We start from the raw sequence: 23,556 nt of genomic DNA on the forward strand, positions 1-23,556 counted from the left end.
AGAATGAGACTGAGAAATAGAGAGTGAGAGGGGAGAGAGAGAATGAGTGAAAAAGAGAGAAGGGAGAAAGAGACAAAGAACAAAGAGAGACAATTAAGAGAGAAGAGAGAGAGGGGGGAAGGGATTAAAAAGGAAAGAATGAGACATAGAAAGAGAGAGAGCGAGAGGGGGGAGAGAGAATGAGTGAAAAAGAGAGAAGGGAGAAAGAGACAAAGAACAAAGAGAAACAATTAGGAGAGAGAAGAGAGAAACATAGAAACTGAAAGAGAGACAGTCATATAAAAAAAGAGAGAGAAACAAAATGAAAGAAAGACAGAAATAAAAAGAGAGAGAGAAACGAAAGAGAGTGAAAGAAAGAGACTGAGAGAATAAAGAGAGAGAAAGAGAGAGATGAAAGAGAGAGAGTGAGGGGGGAAATGGATTAAAAAGGAAAGAATGAGACAGAGAAAGAGAGAGAGTGAGAGGGGAGAGAGAGAATGAGTGAAAAAGAGAGAAGGGAGAAAGAGACAAAGAACAAAGAGAGACAGTTAAGAGAGAGAAGAGAGAGAGGGGGAAGGGATTAAAAAGGAAAGAATGAGACAGAGAAAGAGAGAGAGTAAGAGGGGGGAGATAATGAATGAAAAAGAGAGAGGGGAGAAAGAGACAAAGAACAAAGAGAAACAATTAGGAGAGAGAAGAAAGAGAAACATAGAAACTGAAAGAGAGACAGTCATATAAAAAAGAGAGAGAAACAAAAGGAAAGAAAGACGGAAATAAAAAGAGAGAGAGAGGAACAAAAGAGAGTGAAAGAAAGAGCCTGAGAGAATAAAGAGAGAAAGAGAGAGGGAGAGAAAGAGGGAGATAGATAGAGCGCGATTAAAGATATGAGAGAGAGACATCAGAAGGAAGATATATAAAGAGAGAAAAAAAGAGAGAAAGAGAGACATATTTCAAAACTGCAGCACATTTTATTTTGCGGGTGTTGTCTCGCAGGCTCAATTAATACTCTTAGCGGGCCTGATTTTGGCCCGCGGACCATCTGTATAACACCTGTGATTTACAAGGAATAAACCACTGTGTTTGGTTTTAATTCAATGAGTAGTATCGACGTCTGACCTCATTCACATGCTTTATAAATTGATTTTTCTTAAATAAGATTCCAAAACGTGTGTATAATACATACAATATAAAATATTGTAATATAAACTTCTCCAACTGCCCCGCGACCCTACTGAGGATAAGCAGTGCAGATAATGGATGGATGGAACTTCAACTGAAGTGTTCCCAACCGAGCCACTAGATGGCGAGAACGTCTCTAGATGACCGTCGATTACCATATCCGCTTCTTTATGACGTCACCCTCGCGGGCTTTGTTTTGACATGGCGGCAAGTTTGTAAAGTTTTCCATTTTTTGGTGGTGGACTTTTAAACTTTCATATTTTTCACGTTGGCGCCTCGCTTTTCTCGTCGGCGTCGAGGGAAACTCACACCTGGTTGAGTTTTTATGCTTATTTGTTGTTAAATAGCCGAATGGCTTCATAAATACAGAGAGTAAGTTGCTGTCGTCGTTTCAATTTTTTCCATTTTTGTTTTCGATATTTTCAAAATGGTGGTCGTAATACAATTGAAAGTACTCACCTAATGTTTTCTTGTAACTATTACTTTTCTCCTTTCCAGTTTATTGTGTTTAATTTGCCTCGGTCCTTCAAAGTGAATCACTATCTTTCAGAGATAAATTGGGTAAATCCAATACAGAAGATTCCTGGGATATAGTAAATGTATAGAATTTTACATACAGTAAAATTGCTATATTGCAGTAGATAGAAACTTAAGTAATTAGTTAATAGAAGTTGGATGCAGAAGGGGAGACGACGGCTAATTAAAAAGGAAACTAATTTTGAAATTTCCACTTGCAATGATTTCCCTGCAAATCATATCCCAAATTTAAATAAAAGTCTTAATCGTGGATTGGTTATGGCCTTGTAATTTAGCATGGGTACTCATTTGAGGAAACATCGAGAGGGTTGGTCATGGAGTATGGAAGAGTGTTTGAAAGGCGTAAGTTATGTGTGACTTGGGAAGAGTAAGGTGATGAAGTGTCCACGTGATGGAAATAAGGTTGCATGGACAGGTGCTGGAAGAAGTTGAAAGCTTTAGGGACTTGGGTTGTGATGTGGCTGCAGTTGGTGGAATGGAGTGCGAGGTATTGCACAGAGTCAATCAAGGAAGCAAGGTTTTGGCTGCTCTGAGGAGAGTGATGAGCAACAAGAGTATGAGTATGGGTGTTAAGAGAGTGCGATTGTGCCGACTGTTGTATGGGGCAGAGACTTGGAGCCTGAAAGCAGATTTGAGAAGGAAATAAAATGGTTTTGAGATGAAGGGTTTGAGGAGTATGTTAAGAGTGACATGATTGGATAGATTGGGACATGAAATTGTGAGGGAACAGAACTGGAGTAGTCGTGGAACTGAGCAAGTGTGTGGATAAGATAGTACTGGTTTGGACACATGGAGAGGATGGATGTTGAAGAGGATCTACAGAGCAGAAGTAAATGGAAGTAGACCAAGAGGAAGGCCGCCATTGACGTGGATGGATGGTGATATGAGTGCACTGCAGGAAAGAGGTCTAAATATAGTGGATGCTAGAGTTCTTGTTGGTGATAGAAATGAGTGGATAGATGGTGTCAAAGGATTGGGGGATGTTTAGAAGCGTTCTAAGGGATGGGCAGGGCACCCGTATGATGCGGCAGGGGTAAACCAGTGAAAGCTGTTGAACAGAAGAGTGTTGTGTCACCCTGACCTGAGTGACACGACTGCTTTCTTGTGTCCCGTTTCATCTGGAGGGACGAAAGCATGACCAACTTAGGCGCTGAGGTGCTTCACTTGTTTGGGTGTTTGGGCATTTGGGTTGGCCATGGTCAGTTTATTTTTTGTGTTTTTTTGCTGCTATTTCCTTTTTTTCATTTCTTTGTTTTTGTATACATGTTTGTCTTGCTGTCGGTCACCCCGCTTGTGGGATATGACCAAGGTAGATAGATAGATGGACTAATTTGTGTGCATTCTTCGTGTTTTTCGATAAAAGCAAGCTTATTTTCAATTGTAGTTTTTGCTTCTCCATTTAGCATCACTACAGGTCTTAAGACCCATACCAAATAGAGTACCAAATAGATAAAGTATTGCATCGCCTACTCGCAAAGTATTTCCCAAGCACGTTCTTAAGTCAATGAAAAGAAAAGCATTTTGGGAGGTAGTTCAACCAAAAGCTTAACAGATTATTATGCTCCCATGCCTCAACTCAATTGCAGACACTTAAATTGCATGACCATTGGCAGACGTGCATCTTTTAGACAAAGCTTTACATAAGCACAGACATTAAAGTTTGAAATTTTAATGTTGTTGGACTAGCAAAATACATTGTCGATGTTGCAAAACGTGTTATACCACACCGCAAAGCAGGATTGCCATATCCCTGGGGGTCTACTGTGCCTAATTTATGACTTGTGACCATTTTACCTACCAGAGTAAAATCTTTTCAATATATGCATTTTACCAAATATGTTAATAACCCTGATAAATCCCACTCTTAACCTGTCGCTAACAACTGTCGCTCAGATTCTGGATTAAGGACAGTCAAGAAATATGCTGCAGCCCGGAGGCATCATGTCGCCTCCCGTCGCCGGGCTCCCGCACTCGTCTGACTTTTTGGCACGCTGGATGCCGAGTAGCACCAGAGCCGGCGTGATCCTTGATCCTGGATGTCTTCGGTACAGCTCCACCGAATATGCCTTGTCCCTGGAGTCCGACAACTTTGCTCCCATGGCTGCCTCTGTGGACAGCAGCTGCCTGGATGTGGAGAACCCTCCTGGGGAAGCAGGCGAGCTGGAGGAATCGTCTGACGGGTCGCAGGAGCTTTCTGTCATGATGAAGCTGAATCAGGTACTCAAAATAGCTACCTATAGTGTTTAAATCTAAGATTAAAACACTCTTCTACTCTATAGCGTATGAATAACCTATATTTTTTGTTGACAATATCTGTATTATTTGCCCACATGTAGGTTTTAGATCAGAAGATGGTGTCATAATAGTCTGCGGTTTGCAATAATCTGTGGTCTGTGCAGCCCTTTGAGTCCCCTTTGTGATTAATGCCTATACTAATAAACATGACTTGACTTGATTTAAGGTTTTTGAGTTTTTCCTTCCCCTCGTGTAGGTTTTAGATGAGGGGATGGTGTCATCATAGTCTGTGGTTTGCAATAATCTGTGGTCTTTGCAGCCCTTTGAGACTCCCTGTGATTAAGGGCCAAACAAATAAACATGATTTGACTTGACCTCAAAACACACCTAGTTAAGTTGAATTATAGAGGTTGAATGATATTTTATACAGATATTTGGAAAATTGACTGATATCGGTATCATTTTTTTTCCGACTGGCCGCTTATAGAGTTTCAGAGCTGAGTTTCTTTCCAATGCTGATAAAACAGGAATGCCCACACTTTTTAATTTGCCAGCTCTGATAAAATTTCTATGCACTTGGTCAGTCAATTTAAGTCATGTTGGTTGTATTGACATTTTTGTTTATTCAGTGTAAATCATCAGGGAGCGATTTAAGTTTTATGTTCAGTTGATATGAGTTGCTGGTTAGCCTAATTCAATTTCCTGCACTTTTAGTTTTAAGTGAAGTCATGTTTATTTGTGACGCCCTTAATCACAAAGAGTCTCAAAGGGCTGCACAGACCACAGATGATTGCAAACCACAGACTATTATGACAGCATCCCCTGATCTAAAACCTACATGAGGGCAAGTAATACACATATTATCAACATAAAATATAGCTTATTCATATGCTATAGAGTAGAAGTGTGTTTTAAGCTTAGATTTCCACTGAGGTTGCAGATCGAATCTCAGGGGGAAAAGCATAAAATTTGGCCTTTGGAAATTGTAATTTATTTACTGTAAAGGGTTTCAGAGAGCTATTGCAGTTTTATTTGACTTCAATACAAATATTCTTTGTTTCTTTTTGTATCATTAAATATGTCTTACCCCAAATTTTAAGCTTTTACAGCTAATGAATAGTGCAAGGGCGGTGAACAAGTTTGACACAAGAGCTGAAATTTTTAACTGAGAGTCAAGGAGCCACACCACGCACTGACCTGCCATGATAGACAGACACACACAATTAAAACATATTATTTCCCATAACACACTCCTCTACTTACAATACAACAAGTTTTGTTCTTGTGTTGATTTCAAGGAAAGTGTCCACCCTCAATACACACAAAAAAAACAACTAAACATAAAAGAAGGCAAAGAGCCACAGTATATATGATGAGGCAAAGAGCCGCATCCTTATTGGCCAATGCGGCTCTAGAGCCACGTGTTCGCCACCCCTGGAATAGCGCCTCGAAATATTGGTCATCGGCCTCCTTTTAATCCTAATAATCGGAATAAGCCCTGAAAAACCCATATCGGGCGATCCTTACTGTCTACTTCTATTCTATGTTCCTAGCTGAGGGGATGGCAGCAGCACTTGTTGCAGGAGCAGCTGAAAGCTGGGCAGCTGGATCATCTACTTTGCCTTCAAGAAGAGCAGCGGCAGAGGGACTCGGTGGCTTCTAGTCCTGGACAAAAAGACTTTAGTCCTCCTGAAGGACTCCATAAGGATCGCCACCAAGAAAACGAAACACCTATGCAGCTACAAAGTAGTCAAAATGGCATCGGAAGGCACAATGACGAAGGTGAGAGCTGTTGTTGTGCAATGTTGCCTCTCAATATTGCAGTTTTTTTTTTAAAGTAGCGAATAGAAAAGTGGAAATTCACCATTTCGAATGGAATCGTAAAGTTTATGTTTAGTCTCTTAATGAAGCCACAGTGTGTATTAGTGGTTCCCCACGAGCCAAGTCATCCATTTAATGGCTAAGGGCCCTGGCATTGGCAAGATACAGGGTCCGCAGCGGTGGCTTCGGAGAGTTGTTAGCTTATCCGTTAGCAGTAGGCCGGACTGGAAGCATCGCTCTTGCTTTCTCTCAGATTTTGCCCGAGTCGCTTCTGGAACCTGATGATAATCCACAAAGCACCTGCTGGTGATCAGCATTTCTTTGCGTTTTTCTGTCTTTCCTTAGAGTCGAATTTTATTAATGAGTTTCTTCTTAATGTAACGAGCTGCTAAAAGCTGGCTGTAGTTGTGCGCAGAGTTTGTTTTGCTTCAGAGACGTAGACTGCGAATGCCCACCCAGGCTGTTTGACTAACAGCGTGCAAGGGCATATCACGGCCACACACTCAGTCACAACCACCCAACAGAGAGCGCCCACGCTGAACACAATGCACCATACAATGATATTAATGACAACTAAGACAAAATTATTCATTTAAAAATGCAATAACCGAATCGCGAAGTAGCGAGGGGTCTCTGCATTGTTTATCAAATTAATTAGCAAAAACACATTTACTCTCTCATGAACAGTTTTTTTTAAAGAGTCTTACGTTTAGTCAATTGTAATTATACAACACAGCTTGAAGAAGCTTACCTGTTTGGCCACCACCTTACTACGGAAAGCCCAATGATCGTTTTCAAAGGTAGCTTGTCCCGACAATGGTTCAGGCACTCAATGGCAATTGACCTTTTATAGCTGAGCCCCACATGAGATGTTTGCCAAGTACCGTGATTGTCATATGGCGCGGTATTTTCACTGTTACTTTTCTCTCGACACTCATGTTGCCCAATATTGTTATTGTTAACTGTTCCTGCTTCGTTCTTCACTTTTATTTGCCTTCCGCAGCTTGTCATGCAAGCGAACGTCGTCGAGTTCAGTGATTCAAGAATCGGACGCTTGACAAATGCAATCTTTTACTGGCCTTTTGAATTAGCTGTTTACACCGGCTCTGACCATTGGCTTTTTTCAGCCGCTCCAGGTGTATCCAGCTTGCTTAGACTTCGTGGTTGCGAGTGGGAATTAACAACATCTATTGTACTGTGGCTTGCTAAAATTAATCCTGGCTCATAGGCAAATAGTGTTTTAAATTCTGCCAAGTGGTATTCCCCGAGCTTCCGTAGTGTGTCTTTTCCAATGCACACACTTCAGCTCCATTCTGAGCTACAACAACCTCTCGTGGTCAATTATTTTACACTGTCTCTTTAACGTTGCAGATTATTACTGATTAACAGAAAGTTTAGGCGGTTCTCTATTCAAATTGACAGCAAACTAAATGACTGAACGATGTGGTCCCACAGGTCCGAAAGGCGATAGCCTTCACAAGCCAAGAGCAAAGGACCTCACCAAGGGAAAAGAGGATCGCATGGCACAAGACCGGTAAATTGAAGGCAGTTTTTCTCTTTTTCTTGCACACAACTGACAGCCTCTCTGACGGTCATATTTGACTAGCGTCTACTACATGAATACATCCTTAGTGCTGTAGCTGTGTGAAGATGTAATAGGACCCAGATGGATGGTGTTGCTCCAGCGGTTGTTACACATTTGTTTTATCTATATTTGTTTTTTTGGTTGTTGTTGTTTTACCTCATCTGCAAAATAGATGGTAAATGTCAGTCTCACACAACTCTCATTAAATCACGTGAGCACCCTTCTCTGACCTGTGAGACTATGCCATCTAACGGTGATATACTGGTACTTCTCTTACCCCTTTCCGACATACACTTCCCCTAAAAGTCAAATACGGATTAAACAACATAAAAATCCCGAAAAATAACATTTGGACTATTGACAGATGCGTACTAAAAACACATATCGCAAATACTTACCGTCTCCATGTGTGTATTTTTAATCCGCGCTTTCGTGTGTGTTCCAAGACCAATCCAGGCAGGTCGGCAAACATTTGAGAAGCTGTTGGAGGAGGAGCTGAGGTTAGAGGAACATAGGTTGCAATCTTACCAGCAAAAGCAGGTCAGACCGCTCCATGAGTGTTCATATTTAAAAGAAAAAAAATGAGAAATTGGGAATTATAAGTTCAGAAATTGAAATACTTTTTGATCATTCGACAGACACCAGACGCAGGTTCTTCATCGGTGCCCCCTAAACGTCCTTTCTTGAAGCGAGGAGCTGGTTTGTCTCGGTTTACCAAAAAGGCTTCAATCCCCAAAGATGTTTCCAAAACAGATCCCAAACCCTCAAGCCAGACCAAAGTTGCTACCAAGAAAGGAACAGCCCAGCTACATCCCGTCCAGCGCAAAACAGCAACTCTGAATAAGGAGAACCGCCAAAGAGACGGCAAAGAACAACGGGTTGGGGTTAAAGAGACGCGGACCAAAGCGCTGGGATGCAACCAGAAACACAACACGGGCGCTGAGGTGCCGACAATTAAACCGGTGGAGGAGAGCCGTTCCGCAAAAAAGTTGGTTCCTCTGCGAGCGGAATCGCACGACGTTCCTCAAGATTCTTTAGGGACGTCCTTGGCGGAAAAACTGCGCCACTGGGAGCAGGAGCGCCAACTTGAGAGCATGGAGCTGGGAGAGTTTGAGTTACTGGAGCAAGCAGCAGACGAGCTCTCCTTCTCGTCCAACTCCTCGTTTGTCAAAAAGGTGAGGAGGATTTTGTCGTCTTACGTTGGCAATGTTGTAAATTGATTATGCATTAAACAAGAAGACCCGAAAGTTAGAGAAGCATTTTCCCTGCTTCTTTTAACCTCATCACCCTAAGGGAGGGGTGTCAAACGTATTTAAGCTTGGGGCCACGTGGTTGAAACAAAACCTTCAAGAGGGCCGGAGTAGTAGATGAAAGGGAGAGAAAGAGAGAGAGAGAGAGAGACAACAAATAAGAGAAAGAGAATGGGAAAGAGGTAGATGGCGACAGCAAGAGAAAGAGAAAAAAGAAAAGACAGACAAATAGAGACGGGGGCCGATACTGATTATTTGTATTAGGAAGAGGCTGATATTTGGAGCTGATATTAATTTGCTGTAAAAGCTAGAACATTGGCATAAGGGATTTTTAATAATGCAAAAGAAGCAAAGAACATTTGTTAGAAATTCAAATAAAACTTTTAATAGCCGTCTGAAATAAATTAGAATTTCAACAAGACGAAAATGAGTAACCTTTCCCTTTAACTAAAAACTAAGAGTGCAGGAAATAAAATTAGGCTTAGCAGAAACTTGTATAAAGGTACATGAAAATTTAAATAGCGTCCGCTTAAGCGTGTGAAGAGCTTCTTTACTCCCTTTTAAGTCTAGTGACAAAATGGAGTTAAAAGGTGCTTTAAAGATTGTTTTTACAATGGATAGATAAAAATGTCAATGCATCCAACTTGACTTAACGCTTGATTGACCAACTAATGTTATGATAAGAGCTAATATATCAGTCTCCATCTAAGCCTGCTTCCCTTAAACAAATAAACACTTTTTATACTATTTTTTAATCACACTTGCAATAGGTGGAGGTACACCAGAGCCACTGGGATCAAAGACAATTCCCTCATTTTTCTTTTCATTCAAATCTATAAGTTTAGGGCCATCCAGGCTTTATGATCATCAAGACAGGAAATAAGGTGTTAATTAGAAGGTGCATCTTCCTTATTTAACGGCCCTGTATTAAATACAGAGAGAAGAGGAGTAGTTTTAGTATTGAGCCCTGTGGAACTCCCAAAGGAGTGGGGAAACATTCAAAACCAGCAAGCCTTACACCCACAGTCCTGACAGTTAGATAAGACCTTAACCAATCTAAAGCAATCCCACAAATGCCCACTAGGTGCTGCAGCCTGGATGATGAAATATTGCGGTCCACTGTATCGAAGGCAACAGTGAGGTCCAGCAGGTCTGGGATCTGTCTGTAGCCAGGAGGATATCATTAAACACCTTTAGGAGTGCTGACTACATGCCATTCAGGGACTTAAAACCTGCCCGGAAAACTTCTAGAACATCATGCTCCTCTATAAAGGACTTAAGATGCGCATACACAACTTTCTCCAGGATTTTGGAGATAAATCAACATATATTCCACCAAGTCAATTAATACACAGTGTCCGCTTAAGCGTGTGAAGAGCTTCTTTACTCCCTTTTAAGTTTAGTGACAAAATGGAGTTAAAAGGTGCTTTAAAGATCAATTTGATTTCAATTTGATAAAGTATTTACCCATTTTTTGGGATTGGAATCCTTACTGTGCCATTTGTTCTGGGGAACAATAGATTCTGCAGATAGACGACGAGAAGCGGAAGTTACTCCACCATAGAAGACTCTCATCCACACCCATCAAGTCGCCACCAGCCAGAGAGAAGCAGCTTAGCCCCGTGGTCAACCTTGAGGAGGAGCCTTCTTCAGAAGAACCCGAACCGATAGTTACACCAACCGATTTTTCCGGCGGTTTTCACTTCCCCGTCCAGTCCGAGCCACCGTACGACAAACGCTCTTACCAGGACGAAGAAGACGAGAGCGAGGACGCGGTCGGCAGTATCTGCAACAGCGACCGGGAAGATGAGGGTGATTCCACGCTGGAGGAGGAGAAAGACCAAAGACCAGCTTGTGTGGTGTTTGACGATGAGGACACATGGAATGAAATGGACGAAACGGCGGTCAGCGCCGAACCTGATGCTGAGGAACCGACTGAGGGAGAGTCCCATGCTGCTCCTGTCCCGCCTCCCCCTCCATCCTCCCAACTCATGATGAAACTCTTCCCTGTGCTTAAGCCGAAGACCCATGATGCACCTCTTCCTCTACCTGTCTTCACCTCAACATCCCAAGTTGACAAGGAAAACGACACTGCGGGTGAGTCAATCTGCCAGGAGAATGAATTTTACATACGGTAGACCCCCAGGTAATGACCATTCTGAGGTGGGGCGTGAGTGGATGTCTTCCTCCGAGTGGGGTGCGACAGAAATTTTTTAAGAAGCACTCGCGTGAGGTGACTCAAAATGATCAAGTGGAGTAGCAGGTGGATGCAGACGGGAGGGGTGATGATTATCTTAATGTATGTTTTCATGGTTTTCATGTTTTGCATCTTCATATAGAATCACTGCACGTCGTGGACCCATAGAAAATCAATACAATACAAAAAAGATCGTATTTTATCATAAAAATTCTTTACAAGGATTCTGAGATTCGGAACAAACCAATAACAGACCGGCAGCGATTTTTAATGTAGTCATTCTGGTTTTAATATTGGAAAGTTTCATAGGATTTTTGCGCACTCTGTTGTTTCCACCAAGGAATAATAGTTGCTATTGGCCAATCATGTTGCTGTTCTTTAAATCCACACCCTTTAGGGCAGATCTGCTTTGGTAACCGAGGATATGTAATAAAAGGGGCGGGGCCCATATTATCACAACGTTTCTCTCCCTGTTGTTGGGAATTAATATCAAAATATACCGTTTACCAAATTGTTCGTATTAGTTATCTGACTCCATTAACCAAACACACCCTACATTCACCCAAAAATGTATGCGCGCTTGTTTCTTGACAGAAAAGATGAACAGGAAAGCCGACATTTCCACACAGAGGCAGATTTATTTTCCCTAACAAATTAACTAAGTGTACTCCATCAAAAACGGCCGAATTAGTGACGTTGGAGTCACTGGGAAGCCTTCTTCTAAGGTCCTTTAGCTTTCTTCTATTGGCCATCTTCTCCCCGCACAATGGCGTGCCGTCTCCTCCCATAGGCGTGCCAAGGAAGCCCCACATGGGCTTCACCATCTCGTCGAAGAGCGTCGCGATGTCTTGAATACTCAAAAACAACGCCTGCCGTCCTCCGTCAAAGTCCTGTTATCAACATAACTAGACAAAATATTTTGCAGTTGGAACAGCCTGACCTGTCATTGAACTAAGGCCTACTCGATGAAAATCTTGATAGCATTATGAGTCAAATGTATAAAATCCTTTATAGGTAAATGTATAAAATCCTTAACTCTCCTATGTCCTTGCAAGTTCAAAATTCATTGGTGTCATTTCTCCTTATTTTGAATACCTACTAAACTTAAATATGATCATCGTCCAATAGCAGACAAATGTACGGACACCGTAAGGTTCGAATTTTGTACATTTTCAGGCACGTGAAAGAATTTTTGGGATTATATTGAGAATATTGAAAATAAGTGCAAAAACCCCCCCATCATATTCCGTCCACATCTTAAGGCGAGAACGCCGTATTACGGGGTTTACTGTATTTTGAAATCAACAAAAAGACCCTACGATCCAAACTATGTTCGTGTCAAAAACTGCCAATTTGTGTTTGTCTTCGCTCTACCAGGGGAGCAGGGACAGTCGACAGGATTGAGGGAGCGAGTGGCGGAGCTGGAAAGCGAGATCGAGCGTTTCAAAAAGGAGAACGCGGCGTTGGCCAAGCTGCGACAGGAGAACGAGAAGAACCGGGAAAACCTCAGGTGATCTTTCGTCTACGAATCACCGCGTACCGCCGGTTCTACGTACGCGGCGTTTGTTTTCCAGGAAGGAGCGCTCGGCGTGGGAGAAGGAGCGAGCCGAGCAGCGGGCTCAATTTGAGGAGTACAAAAAGGAAGAAACCGGGAAGCTGCTGTGCGAACGCAAAATTTTCGAGAAGCACGCCTCGGCCGCCCGAGCTGTGCCTGACAAGAAGGAACGCGAGGAGATACAGGTATGTGTATTATACAGTGACCCCTAACTGGTGTCAAAAATAATCCATTCATTGAAATAAAAAAAAAAAACACGTGTAGTATCTCATAGTGATCATTTTATGAATCTAAATTGTCCCAGTCGTGCACTTTTCCCACTGTTTCCTTCTCTAGTCATTCAGATTAGCCTCTTGGCTGCAGGCTGTGGCTTTTGTTATTGTCAGCTGCTCCGTGTAAGTCGGTGCTTCTCAATTATTTTCTGTCACGCCCACCCTCGGAAGAAGAAATCCTCTCGATTTTAAGCGATCACATCATAAAACAAAGGTTGCTTGTTATTAATAGTAAGACACCCCTCTGTCCATGCCAAATCTACACCTTTCAGAACGTTTTGCTGAAGAAAACTTCAAGCCCCTTGTCGGCGTGACGGGGTTGTTACCTTTTAAAGTGACAGCATAATATATTTGGCTTCATGCTGTCCGCTGGCATTTAGACTGTATTTGAAAGAGTGATTTGTTATTTTCACCATTTTCATTCTGCAACCTTGGAAAATCTCAAGTACGTGTGAGAATTCACTCTACAAACCCCCACCCCTCCGCCTCCTTTCCTCAAACCTATTGCGCTTGGAAATCTGATAAAGAAGTAAGATAAAAGCAGATGGCGCAGTGAATACAAATATATCAAAGTTCTTTGAACTTAGTGGGCAAGTATAAACACATAGTTAATTGAAAAAATATTTAATATTAAACTACGGACCCCACTTTTAATGCACTGCGTAGAGACTAAATGTAAACAAAACACTCTGCCACTGAGACTGCCACTGCCCCCTAGTGTAGTGGAGGTGCCATAGCACCGTATTTTGGGAAAGTTAAACAAATAAAAAAACTCAAACGCGCCCCCCCCCCCCCACTATTTGAGAACCACTGGTTTGAATAACAGGGTTCATACACCTTTGTCAATGCCAAATTCAAGCACTTTCTAGGGACATTTAAAGCTAATTTTCCGATTTCTCCAGTACCTTTACGAAAACCCCTCCCCGTTGAGAATCATGTGCAGAACCTTAATCACAAATATAGCCGCGATTTACACGCTTGGTTTTCAAGTCCTCACATATGTCCGCTATCTTCACAGAGCAGGCGTGTCGGCGTCATTTTTAAGCACTTGTTTTCGTTCTCTTCAATGTGCGGTTATATCGATTCGGACTGCCGAGAAACAGGGCAACAATTCCAAGCTGAAAAGACTTCATCCAAAATTGAAGCACTTTCAAACCTTAAAAATACATGAAATTTCAAGCAACAACTTGATTTCCATTCTAAGCTACAATGACCTCTAGTGGTGATTTTTCTACACACTGTCCCTTGAAGGCTCTAAAGCAGCAGCTGAGCACATTACAAGAGGACGTGAAGAAGAAAGAGAGTCGCTGGTCGGCAACTCACCATCGCCTTCGCCAGCAAATCGACTCGCTGGGCCGGGAGAACGACGAGCTGAGAGACGAGGTGAATACGGAACTCCTCGGAAACAAAAGCTAGATTCGAGTCCGTCGGTTTTTAAAGCGCTCGTCGTCGTGATTGTCAGGTGCGAATGCTGGAGAAACTTCGCATAAGTGCCCTAAAGAACTCCGTAGATGGGGAAAAAAACAACAAACGGGAGCCTCCTGTGAGCAAAGGAGTTACATTTGCCGTGAGTACTCGTAAGACCGGTATGACTAGTTACCATTATCACATAAAAATTCTCCCCTTTAGGACCCCCCGGACTCAAGAAATGTCAGCCCTCCAGATTTCGGGAATGCGGCGCCCCCTAGAGGCAACTGCGCTGCGAATAAAGGTAAGATTCCATTTCATTAGACCCTTTCATTTGTTTGGTGGGAGGGGCTTAGCCTGGAGGCAAAGAAATACTTGCGCCGGTCAGAAGATAGAGGAAAAGAAAACTTTGGTTCTTGCTAGAGGTGTGTTTAGGTGCCAGGATCGGAGAAAAAATGTCAGCGATCTTAAATGGAGTGAAGGATCCCAGGGGACATTAAGAGGCCGTCAAAGGTTCTTCTAAGAATGAGAGCCATGACGGACAGCGCTTGAATGAGCATCTGAGTTAAGACAAATACCAATAACCACGGCAGAAAAATAGAACTGCTACTTTTTTACCATAGTGTTTTATTGCTGCGCGGTGGGCAAAATTCCGATGTGGAATTTTATCGTCTCTGTTTTGATGTAGACAGAAGACCGCAGTGTTTATCTGCAAATCAAACGGGGGGACTCGCGGCCCTCACATTATTCAGAAATTTGTAGCGGGCATTTATGACAGGGGCCACACGATAGAACAAACATTCTGTCGGGGGCCGGACTAGTAGATTAAAGAGAAAGAAAAAGAAATAAGAGAAAGAGGGAGGGAAAAGGAGAGAGGGCGGGACAAAGAAAGAAAGAGAAAGAGAGAGGGAGAGAGTGAGAAACAAAAGATGAAAAGTCATGAGAGAGGGGGAATAGACAGAGAGAGGAAGAAAGAAATCCAAAGAGAAATAGAAAGACAGAAGGAGAGAAAAGAAAGTGCGAAGGGTAGGAAGAGAGAGAGAGAGAAAGAGAGTGGGGGAAAAGGGGTGGAAAAAGAGAGAGAGGGTGGGGGAGAAAAGGGGTGGAAGAGAGAGAGAGAGGGACAGAGTGGGAGAAAAGGGGTGCAAGAGAGAGACAGAGAGAAATAAATACAAGTACAGTGTCTTTGTTCGAGACACCTGGCTTTGGCAACATCAAGTGGACATATTTCTACCTGCAGCTCGTTTTTCTCTTGCGCTTCTCTGAGTGTCGTCTCGCGGGCCGGATTCAATCCCTTAGCGGGCCTGATCTGGCCGCCTGTTTGACACCTGTGATTTATGGGGTGGCAGTAGCTCAGGAGGTAGAGCGATCGTTTTAGGATTAAGGGATCCCAGTTCGAATCCCGGTTTGTCCGTGTTACATGTCAAAGTGTCCTTGGGTAAGACATTGAACCCCCAATTACCCCCAATAAGCAGGTTAGCGCCTTACATGGCTGTACAGATCACGGCCGCTATTGGGAAATGTGAAGCACACTGTAAAGCGCTTTGGGAAGTCATTGACTTGAAAAGCGCTATAGAAATGCAGATCATTTCAGATCATTTCATGACAAGGCACACGCAATATAATAACATAGCTAGCGCTCGTGGCTTACCGTTGCTTACTTCGTAAACGAGCTGCTTTTATTGCGTTTAACCAGCGATCGGAAATGGTAACATTATGAATAAAACATGTTGAAAACGCATGTGCTCTACCGTAAAGCTTTTAATCTGGTTAGCTGCTCCTCTTGCACTCTTTGCACTACTGTATAATACCATACATAGCTATAATGATTTAGTATATTATTAGTACTTCAATACTCCAACTCAATACAACATTTGATTGATATCTGTACATTCAAGGAAACTGAGCGGGTCAGATGTATCGACATTTCGTTCTGTATACACGTGTACAAGAATGACAATAAAGTAGATCTGAATCTGGATTAATGCCAAAATGAACTGTCAAATTATTAGACAAATATTCAGAAGATAAAAGATCATTTTTCCAACGTCAATATTAGGGGCTGCACGATTTTGGGAAAAAAACGACTTACCTACTCTTACTTCGAGATGACGTCCTCAATGATCGAGAGTATACTGTCACAAAATAAGGACTCTAGATCTGCAAATAGACAGAATTGCGGTTGAATAAATGCTCTATATTCTAATGATACAAAAGTACAAGACTGGACCTCTAAACCCTTCAAAAAACCTGTCTGTTTACGAGCCATGGCACAGTTAGAGCCGTTGACTACGGTTTACTGCCGTTTGTCATGGTGTCGTCACGCGGTTAGGATCGATCGTGATATCAAGTTTTGTGAACTTTGTGTCGCGTAGGGATGAAGAGCAACTTGAAAAAGCCGAGCCAGCCTTCATTTTCATCATCGCCCGGCCACGTGTCAGAGGACCGCCCTCCCGATGAACAGCGTGCCGAAAGCCGCTTGCCGGTAAGCGAAAGACGGCGATTCTTTCTTAACATCACGTTTCTTTCCTGTATTAAATTTTGTAGGATCGATGCTATTGTATTATGACAGATTCAGATTTTAGAAGGCTCGAACGAGGCGGAGAGAGGTGGGGCCGAATCTGTCCGGGAAGTCATCACGCATCCTGATGGCAAGGTAAGAACTATAACACTTGGGATTTACACTGCTCTCGGAATTTCTTTTTCATGTTAATCGATTGAAAGGCAACACGTTCATTCTTTAAATGAAGCACTTGGTCCCCGTTACGACCTGATGATTCAGGGAAAATGATCCTTCCAAAATATCGCGTGAGACCATAAAAGACCTAAATATTAAAGGTGGAGTGCATTGTTTGGCGGGGTCCTTAAAAAGTTTAAAAAAATAATATTTTCTCTCTTAAGTATGTGTCATCAATGCCCATCTGAGTTTAAAGAGCTTATCTGCTTTTATCATCGGTGTTCCAGCCACTCAGAGCATTAGGCCGGACAAAAGTGGGGTAGCGGGGTGGTGGAGAGTGATTTGTTGTTTATAATTATTTGAGGATGAAAATGGGGAAAGCAAGAAAAGGACTGTTTCAAATGCCACACTAAACCCCAAAAGAGATGCGTGATTTCGAGCGCATCTAAGAGAGAGGCGTGCGAGAACGTGGCACGCAGGCAGCTTGGCAAAGGCTGCAATAATGATGTCAGCAAGCCAATATTTAAAAAAATCGCGAAACTCACCTTTAAGTATGTGTTAACAATGTCGACTGAGTTCAAAGAGTCTTATTTTTCACTGCACCTTTCTTTTAGCATAGCTGTTTGGGGTGGAATACATTAGGTTTGAGGAATAGGGATTAGGCGTGTGTTGGAGCGTGACGTCATGTTTGTCCCTACAAGTTTAAAAAAAAATGTCAGTGTAGCGCGAAAATGGTGAAAGTAAGAAAAAGCTTGCCTCAAGCAGAGTCCGTTTTCACAATACACTATGATAAAAACTGTCATGAAATCATTCTTGACGCACCGGTGCTTGGATGCGCGGCAGGTGGAGAAGATCCTGCCGAGCGGCGACCGCGTCATCGCGTATCCCAACGGCACCACCAAAGAGCTTTCCTGCGACGGCTTGACGCTCAAAGTCACCTTCTTCAACGGCGACACCAAAGAGGTCACGGCCGACCAGAGGGTGGTGAGTGCGGGCGACGCCCCCAGTCGTCGGATTTCTTCTTTTTCTTCTTCTTTTTTTCAACTTCCTCCGGTGCACAGGTGTACTACTACGCCGAAACGCAGACGACGCACGTCACGTATCCGGACGGCATGGAGGTCCTGCATTTCCCCAACGACCAAACGGGTGAGCGACCGTCTTACGACTGCACCGTTGCGCAAAGATAACCCAATGGCCGTTTGGCAGACCTGGATTGCAAATTCCACGCAGTTTTCAGATTCAGATCTACTTTATTGTCATTCTTGTACACGTGTATACAGAACGAAATGTCGATACATCTGACCCGCTCAGTTTCCTTGAATGTACAGATAGAAATCAAATGTTGTATTGAGTTGGAGTTTTGAAGTACTAATAATATACAAAATAATGATAGCTATGTATAGTATTATACAGTAGTGCAAAGAGTGCAAGAGAAGCAGCTAACCAGATCTGCAAAATGGGCATTCAGGTAAAATTCCACACTATTTTCCATTGAAAAAGAAAAGTGCCTTTTCTGTGCTGGCTTTGTTTGTGTGGAGAACTTAAAAATTGTGACATGCAAGCTTAGTAAACCCGTTCAGGGCACTTTTCAAGCACTTTCAAGAAATCCAGTGCCCGTTGTTGGGAATGAATTACCAAAATGTAGCGTTTACCAAATTGTTCGAATGAGTTATCTGACTCCATGAACCAAACACAACCTACATTCACCCACCGTTTTATGTGCGCTCTGTTTCTTGAGGGATAAATCAAAAGGAAAGTTGACATTTCCACACAGGGGCAGATTTAATTTCATTAACAGTTTAAGTGTACTCCATCGAAAACAGCCGAATGAGTGTCGTTGGAGTCTCTGGGAAGCTCTCTTCTGAAGTCCTTTAGCTCTCTTCTCATTGGCCATCTTCTCCCCGCACAATGGCGTGCCGACTCCTCCCATGGGCGCGCTAACGAAGCCCCCTGGGCTTCACCATCGTAGAAGAGTCCCAATGTCTGGGGTCCTCAAAACAACACTGAGCCTTTCTGCGTCAACAGCGTCTGGGTGTGCTGATTATCTTATGTTCCTGTTCCACCAGCCTTCCCTGACCTTGTACTAGAGCCCAGTCAGTGAATATCTTTTGCATTAAATGTCATTTGTATTCAATCGTATAAAATCCTTTATAGTCCAATGTATAGAATCCTTCAGCGTCACAAGAACATTTCTTGCTGTTGACTCTGACTAGAATGAAGTCGCTATCTTGGCTAGCACATATTTTGAGTTGTTCCCATCTATGACCTGATCTTTTTGTGTCAACAGGCTGCTATAAACAGACATGAATTCTGCCGTTCTGCTTTAACAATGCAACAATAAGTCACACTTTTTTTTAAGGAAACAAAGTGCTGCAGAAATATACAGGAAAAAATATGGAATTGAATCAAATATATAAAGTAAAAAGAAAATCGACGACGACGCGTTCATCTGAACACGAGAAGCCGATTCTTTAACACGTTTGATATTATTTCCACATTGCAAATGTTTATTTTATTCAAAGATGTCACCAAAAAGCCAAATTCATGACAACATTTTGAGAAGTGGGTTTTTGCGATTTCCCGGCAGATAAAATTATTGCTCCTCATAAAATGCAATTTATTGCTCCGTCACCGTTTTTGTTTAGTAAGTTCAGTGCAATATAATCTTTGGATAAGGTAGTAAGAATGGAGTATGTTACACATTAAAATGACTTGACTTGTTAAGCTATTTGACAATATAGACTATACTGTTAACTTCAATGTTTGAATCCAGGAGGAAATTAAAAAAAATACAATTCGTCGATGGATGAAATAATTGTTTGTTGCGGCCCTAATGAGAAGAAGGTCCTAAAAATGTCATTTTGACCCAACAGCTCTATGTTTCAAAAACAAACATTTAAAAATTGAAAAACAATCATAGGCCTTGGTCAAAAATCGCAGATATACACGATTCAAACGGTCTTTTAACAGTACTGGAAAAAATTCCTAAAAGTGCTTTGAATTTGTCCATGCAAGCAGGTGTTACAAACCCTACCCATCCCTCCAATAACAAACTGGAACTAGCAATCCTTGAAGGAAACCATCTTCCGCTTTTGTGTTTTTCAGAGAAACATTTTCCAGACGGACGCAAAGAAATCACCTTCGCCGACCAAACGGTGAAGACGGTCTTCCCGGACGGCAGCGAGGAGAGCGTCACGACCGACGGCACCGTCGTGCGGCTAAAAACGTACGCATACCGAACGCCGGCTTCCTGACTACGGGTGCTTGAATCGCAACGTTTGAAAAGTGATTGAATCTTTGGATGAAGTGCTTGAAATTGTCGCCATGGTTCTTGGCAGTCTGACTCTCTAGACCACGCAAGACTCATTTTAAAAAATTGTATGAAAATGTCACCGACATGCTTTCTCTGGCAGCGTTGTCATGTAAAGCGTCAATGCCCCCTTCTGGTCACACCCAAGAAGACAGCTCTATTTAGAGAAACCAGCTCTTTTAGCTTGGCTCATTGAGAAGAGCCATTATTTTTAACAGCCCCTCAAATATATATATTTTTTTTTTTTAATGATATACTTCCAATAATCATAAAACATCACGCACCAAATTATGAAGTAATTAGTCATTTCCTATGTTTTACAGGCGATCCCTGAAAAACACATTAAATATCAATTATTCATAGATCTACAAATATTCGAAAAATACAATACACAGAAAACAGATTTAAAGGTCTAACGGCGACACAAAATCCCTTAAAATGAAAAACAATATGAATTAATAATATTAGCTCTTTGTATAGACCACAGGTGTCAAACAGGCGGCCCGCGGGCCAGATCAGGCCCGCTAAGGGATTGAATCCGGCCCGCGAGACAACACTCAAAGCGCAAGAGAAAAACGAGCTGCTGATTGAAATATGTCAACCTGATGTTGCCAAAGCCAGGTGCCTCGAACAAAGACACTCTACTTGTATTTATTTATCTCTTTTCCCCCTCTCTCTTTTAACTTCTTTTGTTTCCTTCTAACTTCCTTTTTCCTTTTCTCTTTCTCTCTTCCTACCCTTTGCGTTTTTCTCTTTTCTCTCCTTCTGTCTTTCTATTTCTCTTTGGATTTCTTTCTTCCTCTCCCTTTCTTTTCCCCCTCTCTCACGACTTTTTATCTTTAATTTCCCACCCTCTCTCCCTCTCCCTCTGCCCCACCCTCTCTCCTTTTCCCTCCCTCTTTCTCTTATTTCTTTGTCTCTCTTTTTCTTTCTCTTTAATCTTCTAGTCCGGCCCCCGACAGAATGTTTGTTCTATCGTGTGGCCCCCGAGCTAAAATGAGTTTGACACCCCTGCTATAGACAAATGATAAAATGCCAACGTAGACACAGATCCCTGGAAAATCGCGAAAAAATATATATTAAAATAAGTAAAAGAAAGGCAAGAGATCAGCAGTTGATTAAAAGTTGGAATTTACTCTGCTTTCAAGCAATCAAAATTATTAAAATGAGTCTAAATGTGGCTCATTTTTCTGCTTATTATACAGTACTTTCCCTTTTTGTCTTCCGTATTGAACACAATCATTACTCAACACCTATAGGGCCCTTTCCATATTTCTCAACAAGTGTGACGTATTGTTGAAGCAGAATGGCAGAATTCATGTCAGTTTATAGCAGCCCATTGATGTTGAAAAGATCCTTGGTCATAGACAGGAACAGATCCAAATATGTGCTAGCAGCAAAAATGGCGACTTCATTTTAGTCAGGCACTAGATTTCTACCTTTTGAAGGTCCTGGAAAATAAGCGGAAAAGCAATGGCATGTTAAATCAGACGTCTGGGGGGGACTTACAGGGACGGCAGCAAGGAGATCCACTTCAGCACGGGTCAGGTGGAGGTGCACACGGCCGACTCCAAGAGGCGAGAGTATCCCGACGGCACGGTCAAGACGGTCTACGCCGACGGGCGGCAGGAGACGCGCTATCCGGGAGGACGCCTGAGAGTCAAGGACAAGCACGGAAACGTACTGACCGACCACCAACCGTAGGACCCCGACCAGATTCGAGCGGGTTTTTTCCCCCCGTATGCAACTCCGCCTGGGTGCGACGGAGACACCTTTGTGAGAATTAGAAACGATAAATTCAAACTAAATAGGATTCGTACGGGTGCTTGAAATCCTTCAATATGCTTGCGTTTTGGGAGAAGTGCTCGACTTGTTTCTAGGCAGTCTCGCTTTATAGGTGGGTGGGTGGATCCGTTCAACACAAGGGTCTTAAGGGCACCGTTCCCAGTGGTGTGTCTCGGGCAATTACGGCCAGGTGACGCCCATCTCTCTCCGGGCCGAATGTTTCCGGTTTCAAACCGGGGACCTTTCGCGTTTTGGGCGTATGTGCTAACTGCCGCAGTACTGAAACATAAATCTCGCAATAAATTAAGATTAAAAAAGGTGTGTGAAGATAATACTGACGTGGCTCCTCTGGTGGCTTGAAGCACCCAAAAGGACAGCTCTATTTAGAAACCAGGCAACAACAGGGAAAACAAAGCCAGACAGAGATTGAAAGCACTCTGCTTCGGAATAATCAATATCATTAAAATGAGTTCAAATTTGGCTCATTTTTCCGTTTTTATACACACAGTACTTTCTTAGTCTTCAACTTTATTATGACCCAACACATAGAGAGCCCTTTCCGGGTTTGTTAAACGAGTGTGACATATTGTAGCTGTGCGTGCATTGTTTAGGCAGAATTCATGTCAGTTTAGCTCCGATGGGAAGACCTCTAATAGCAAAAGTATGTGCTAGCAGCAAGACTTTGGTCAACGACTAAAAACGTTCTTTTGATCGGCGCGGGATTTCTTCCTCTGGAGTCACTGAAAAATGGGCCTTAAATGCTTGAAAAGTGCTTGAAATTGGACATTTTGTGTGAACTGGCTGTTCAAAGTAAGCAGCGTGGGAGCGATAGATGAGCTATGGAGACCACAGTTGGATTCAGAGCCCATGGCAGGTTAAGCCACAATTTGCAAACTGATTGTAGAGGCTTGGACTGACCTGTGTGCCGGGACCGTTGTTCAAGCCCTCACATTTCCGAGGAGCCTCACAGCGCGGAAGGAAGTAAACCTGGCGTCTTTATACATCGATGGGTTTAATTGATACGAATTAACCGTATAAAATGTGAGTACAATTATTTTTTGAAACCGGGTTCTTTTTTTTTTTTTTTAAATGTGTTTTGTCCACGTGTTTTACAATGCCTCAGTGAGTGCTGGTTCACTCCTTCGCAGATTTTTAAAGTCATTGATTTTGTCAATATCGCATCATGCATTGTGTTCAGCAGGGACAGATTAAGAAGGGCGCTCTAAATTGTGGGCGGGTGGGACTGTGTTGCACGCCCGTGATAGGCTGCCCCACGGTGTCAGTCAAACTGCAGGCGGGCGCTACCTCCGTAAACAAACTTGAGACCCCTAGCGACCGCAAACTGTTAGCATTCATTAAATCAGACTAATAGAAGTCTAAAGAGTGCATAGAAATTGTAATCACCAGCGAGTGCTTCGTGGATTATTATCGGGTTTCAAAAGCGACTCGGGCATCGTCTGGGAAAAGGCGAGAGCTGTGCTGCTGGTCCGGCCTACCGCTCAACAGCAGAGTTAAAATCTTCGAACCCACCGTTGCGGACCCTGTATCTTGGTAAGACCCAGGACCATTAACCTGAAACAGATGACTCAGACATTCAAAACGGTCTTATTTGAATCATCGCGCAAATCTGTCTCCATTCGAGGACACCTGATGCTAGCCAGCCGCTCTCTAAATCGCTTTCTTACATTGAGAGTAGAGGCCCTCCAGTTTTGTTTTACTTTTGTATCATGACAATAAAACTTTTATTTAAAACTGCAATTCTGTGTT

General features: G+C 42.7%; 1 protein-coding gene across 2 annotated transcripts; it reads left to right on the forward strand.

Moving 5' to 3' along the window:
- Positions 1 to 1,363: 1,363 nt before the first annotated feature.
- Positions 1,364 to 23,496, forward strand: cpap (centrosome assembly and centriole elongation protein). 2 transcript variants are annotated; one of them, XM_088353200.1, is made up of 19 exons: positions 1,364 to 1,530; positions 3,589 to 3,740; positions 3,813 to 3,912; positions 5,484 to 5,712; positions 7,207 to 7,285; positions 7,783 to 7,876; positions 7,975 to 8,511; positions 10,107 to 10,683; positions 12,161 to 12,293; positions 12,358 to 12,523; positions 13,862 to 13,993; positions 14,073 to 14,177; positions 14,240 to 14,321; positions 16,393 to 16,502; positions 16,590 to 16,673; positions 17,538 to 17,678; positions 17,756 to 17,840; positions 19,800 to 19,920; positions 21,516 to 23,496. In XM_088353200.1, the coding sequence occupies exons 2-19, from the start codon at positions 3,616 to 3,618 to the stop codon at positions 21,706 to 21,708; spliced, it is 3,093 nt and encodes a 1,030-aa protein (XP_088209326.1). In that variant the 5' UTR covers positions 1,364 to 1,530; positions 3,589 to 3,615; the 3' UTR covers positions 21,709 to 23,496. The 2 variants fall into 2 exon arrangements, with proteins under 2 accessions (XP_088209326.1, XP_088209325.1); XM_088353199.1 differs by having other exon boundaries at positions 3,589 to 3,912.
- Positions 23,497 to 23,556: the final 60 nt, after the last annotated feature.

The sequence above is a fragment of the Urocampus carinirostris genome, chromosome 14, assembly GCF_059441175.1.
Source record: "Urocampus carinirostris isolate Australia breed hairy pipefish chromosome 14, RoL_Ucar_1.0, whole genome shotgun sequence".
NCBI lineage: Eukaryota > Metazoa > Chordata > Actinopteri > Syngnathiformes > Syngnathidae > Urocampus > Urocampus carinirostris.

Bases quoted from the DNA above. Each gene is read 5' to 3' on its own strand.
- cpap (XM_088353199.1), top strand. From the start codon at position 3,616: ATGCTGCAGCCCGGAGGCATCATGTCGCCTCCCGTCGCCGGGCTCCCG. The intron at 5,713-7,206 runs GTGAGAGCTGTT...GTGGTCCCACAG, and splicing joins CGGAAGGCACAATGACGAAG to GTCCGAAAGGCGATAGCCTT. The intron at 12,524-13,861 runs GTATGTGTATTA...TGTCCCTTGAAG, and splicing joins AGGAACGCGAGGAGATACAG to GCTCTAAAGCAGCAGCTGAG.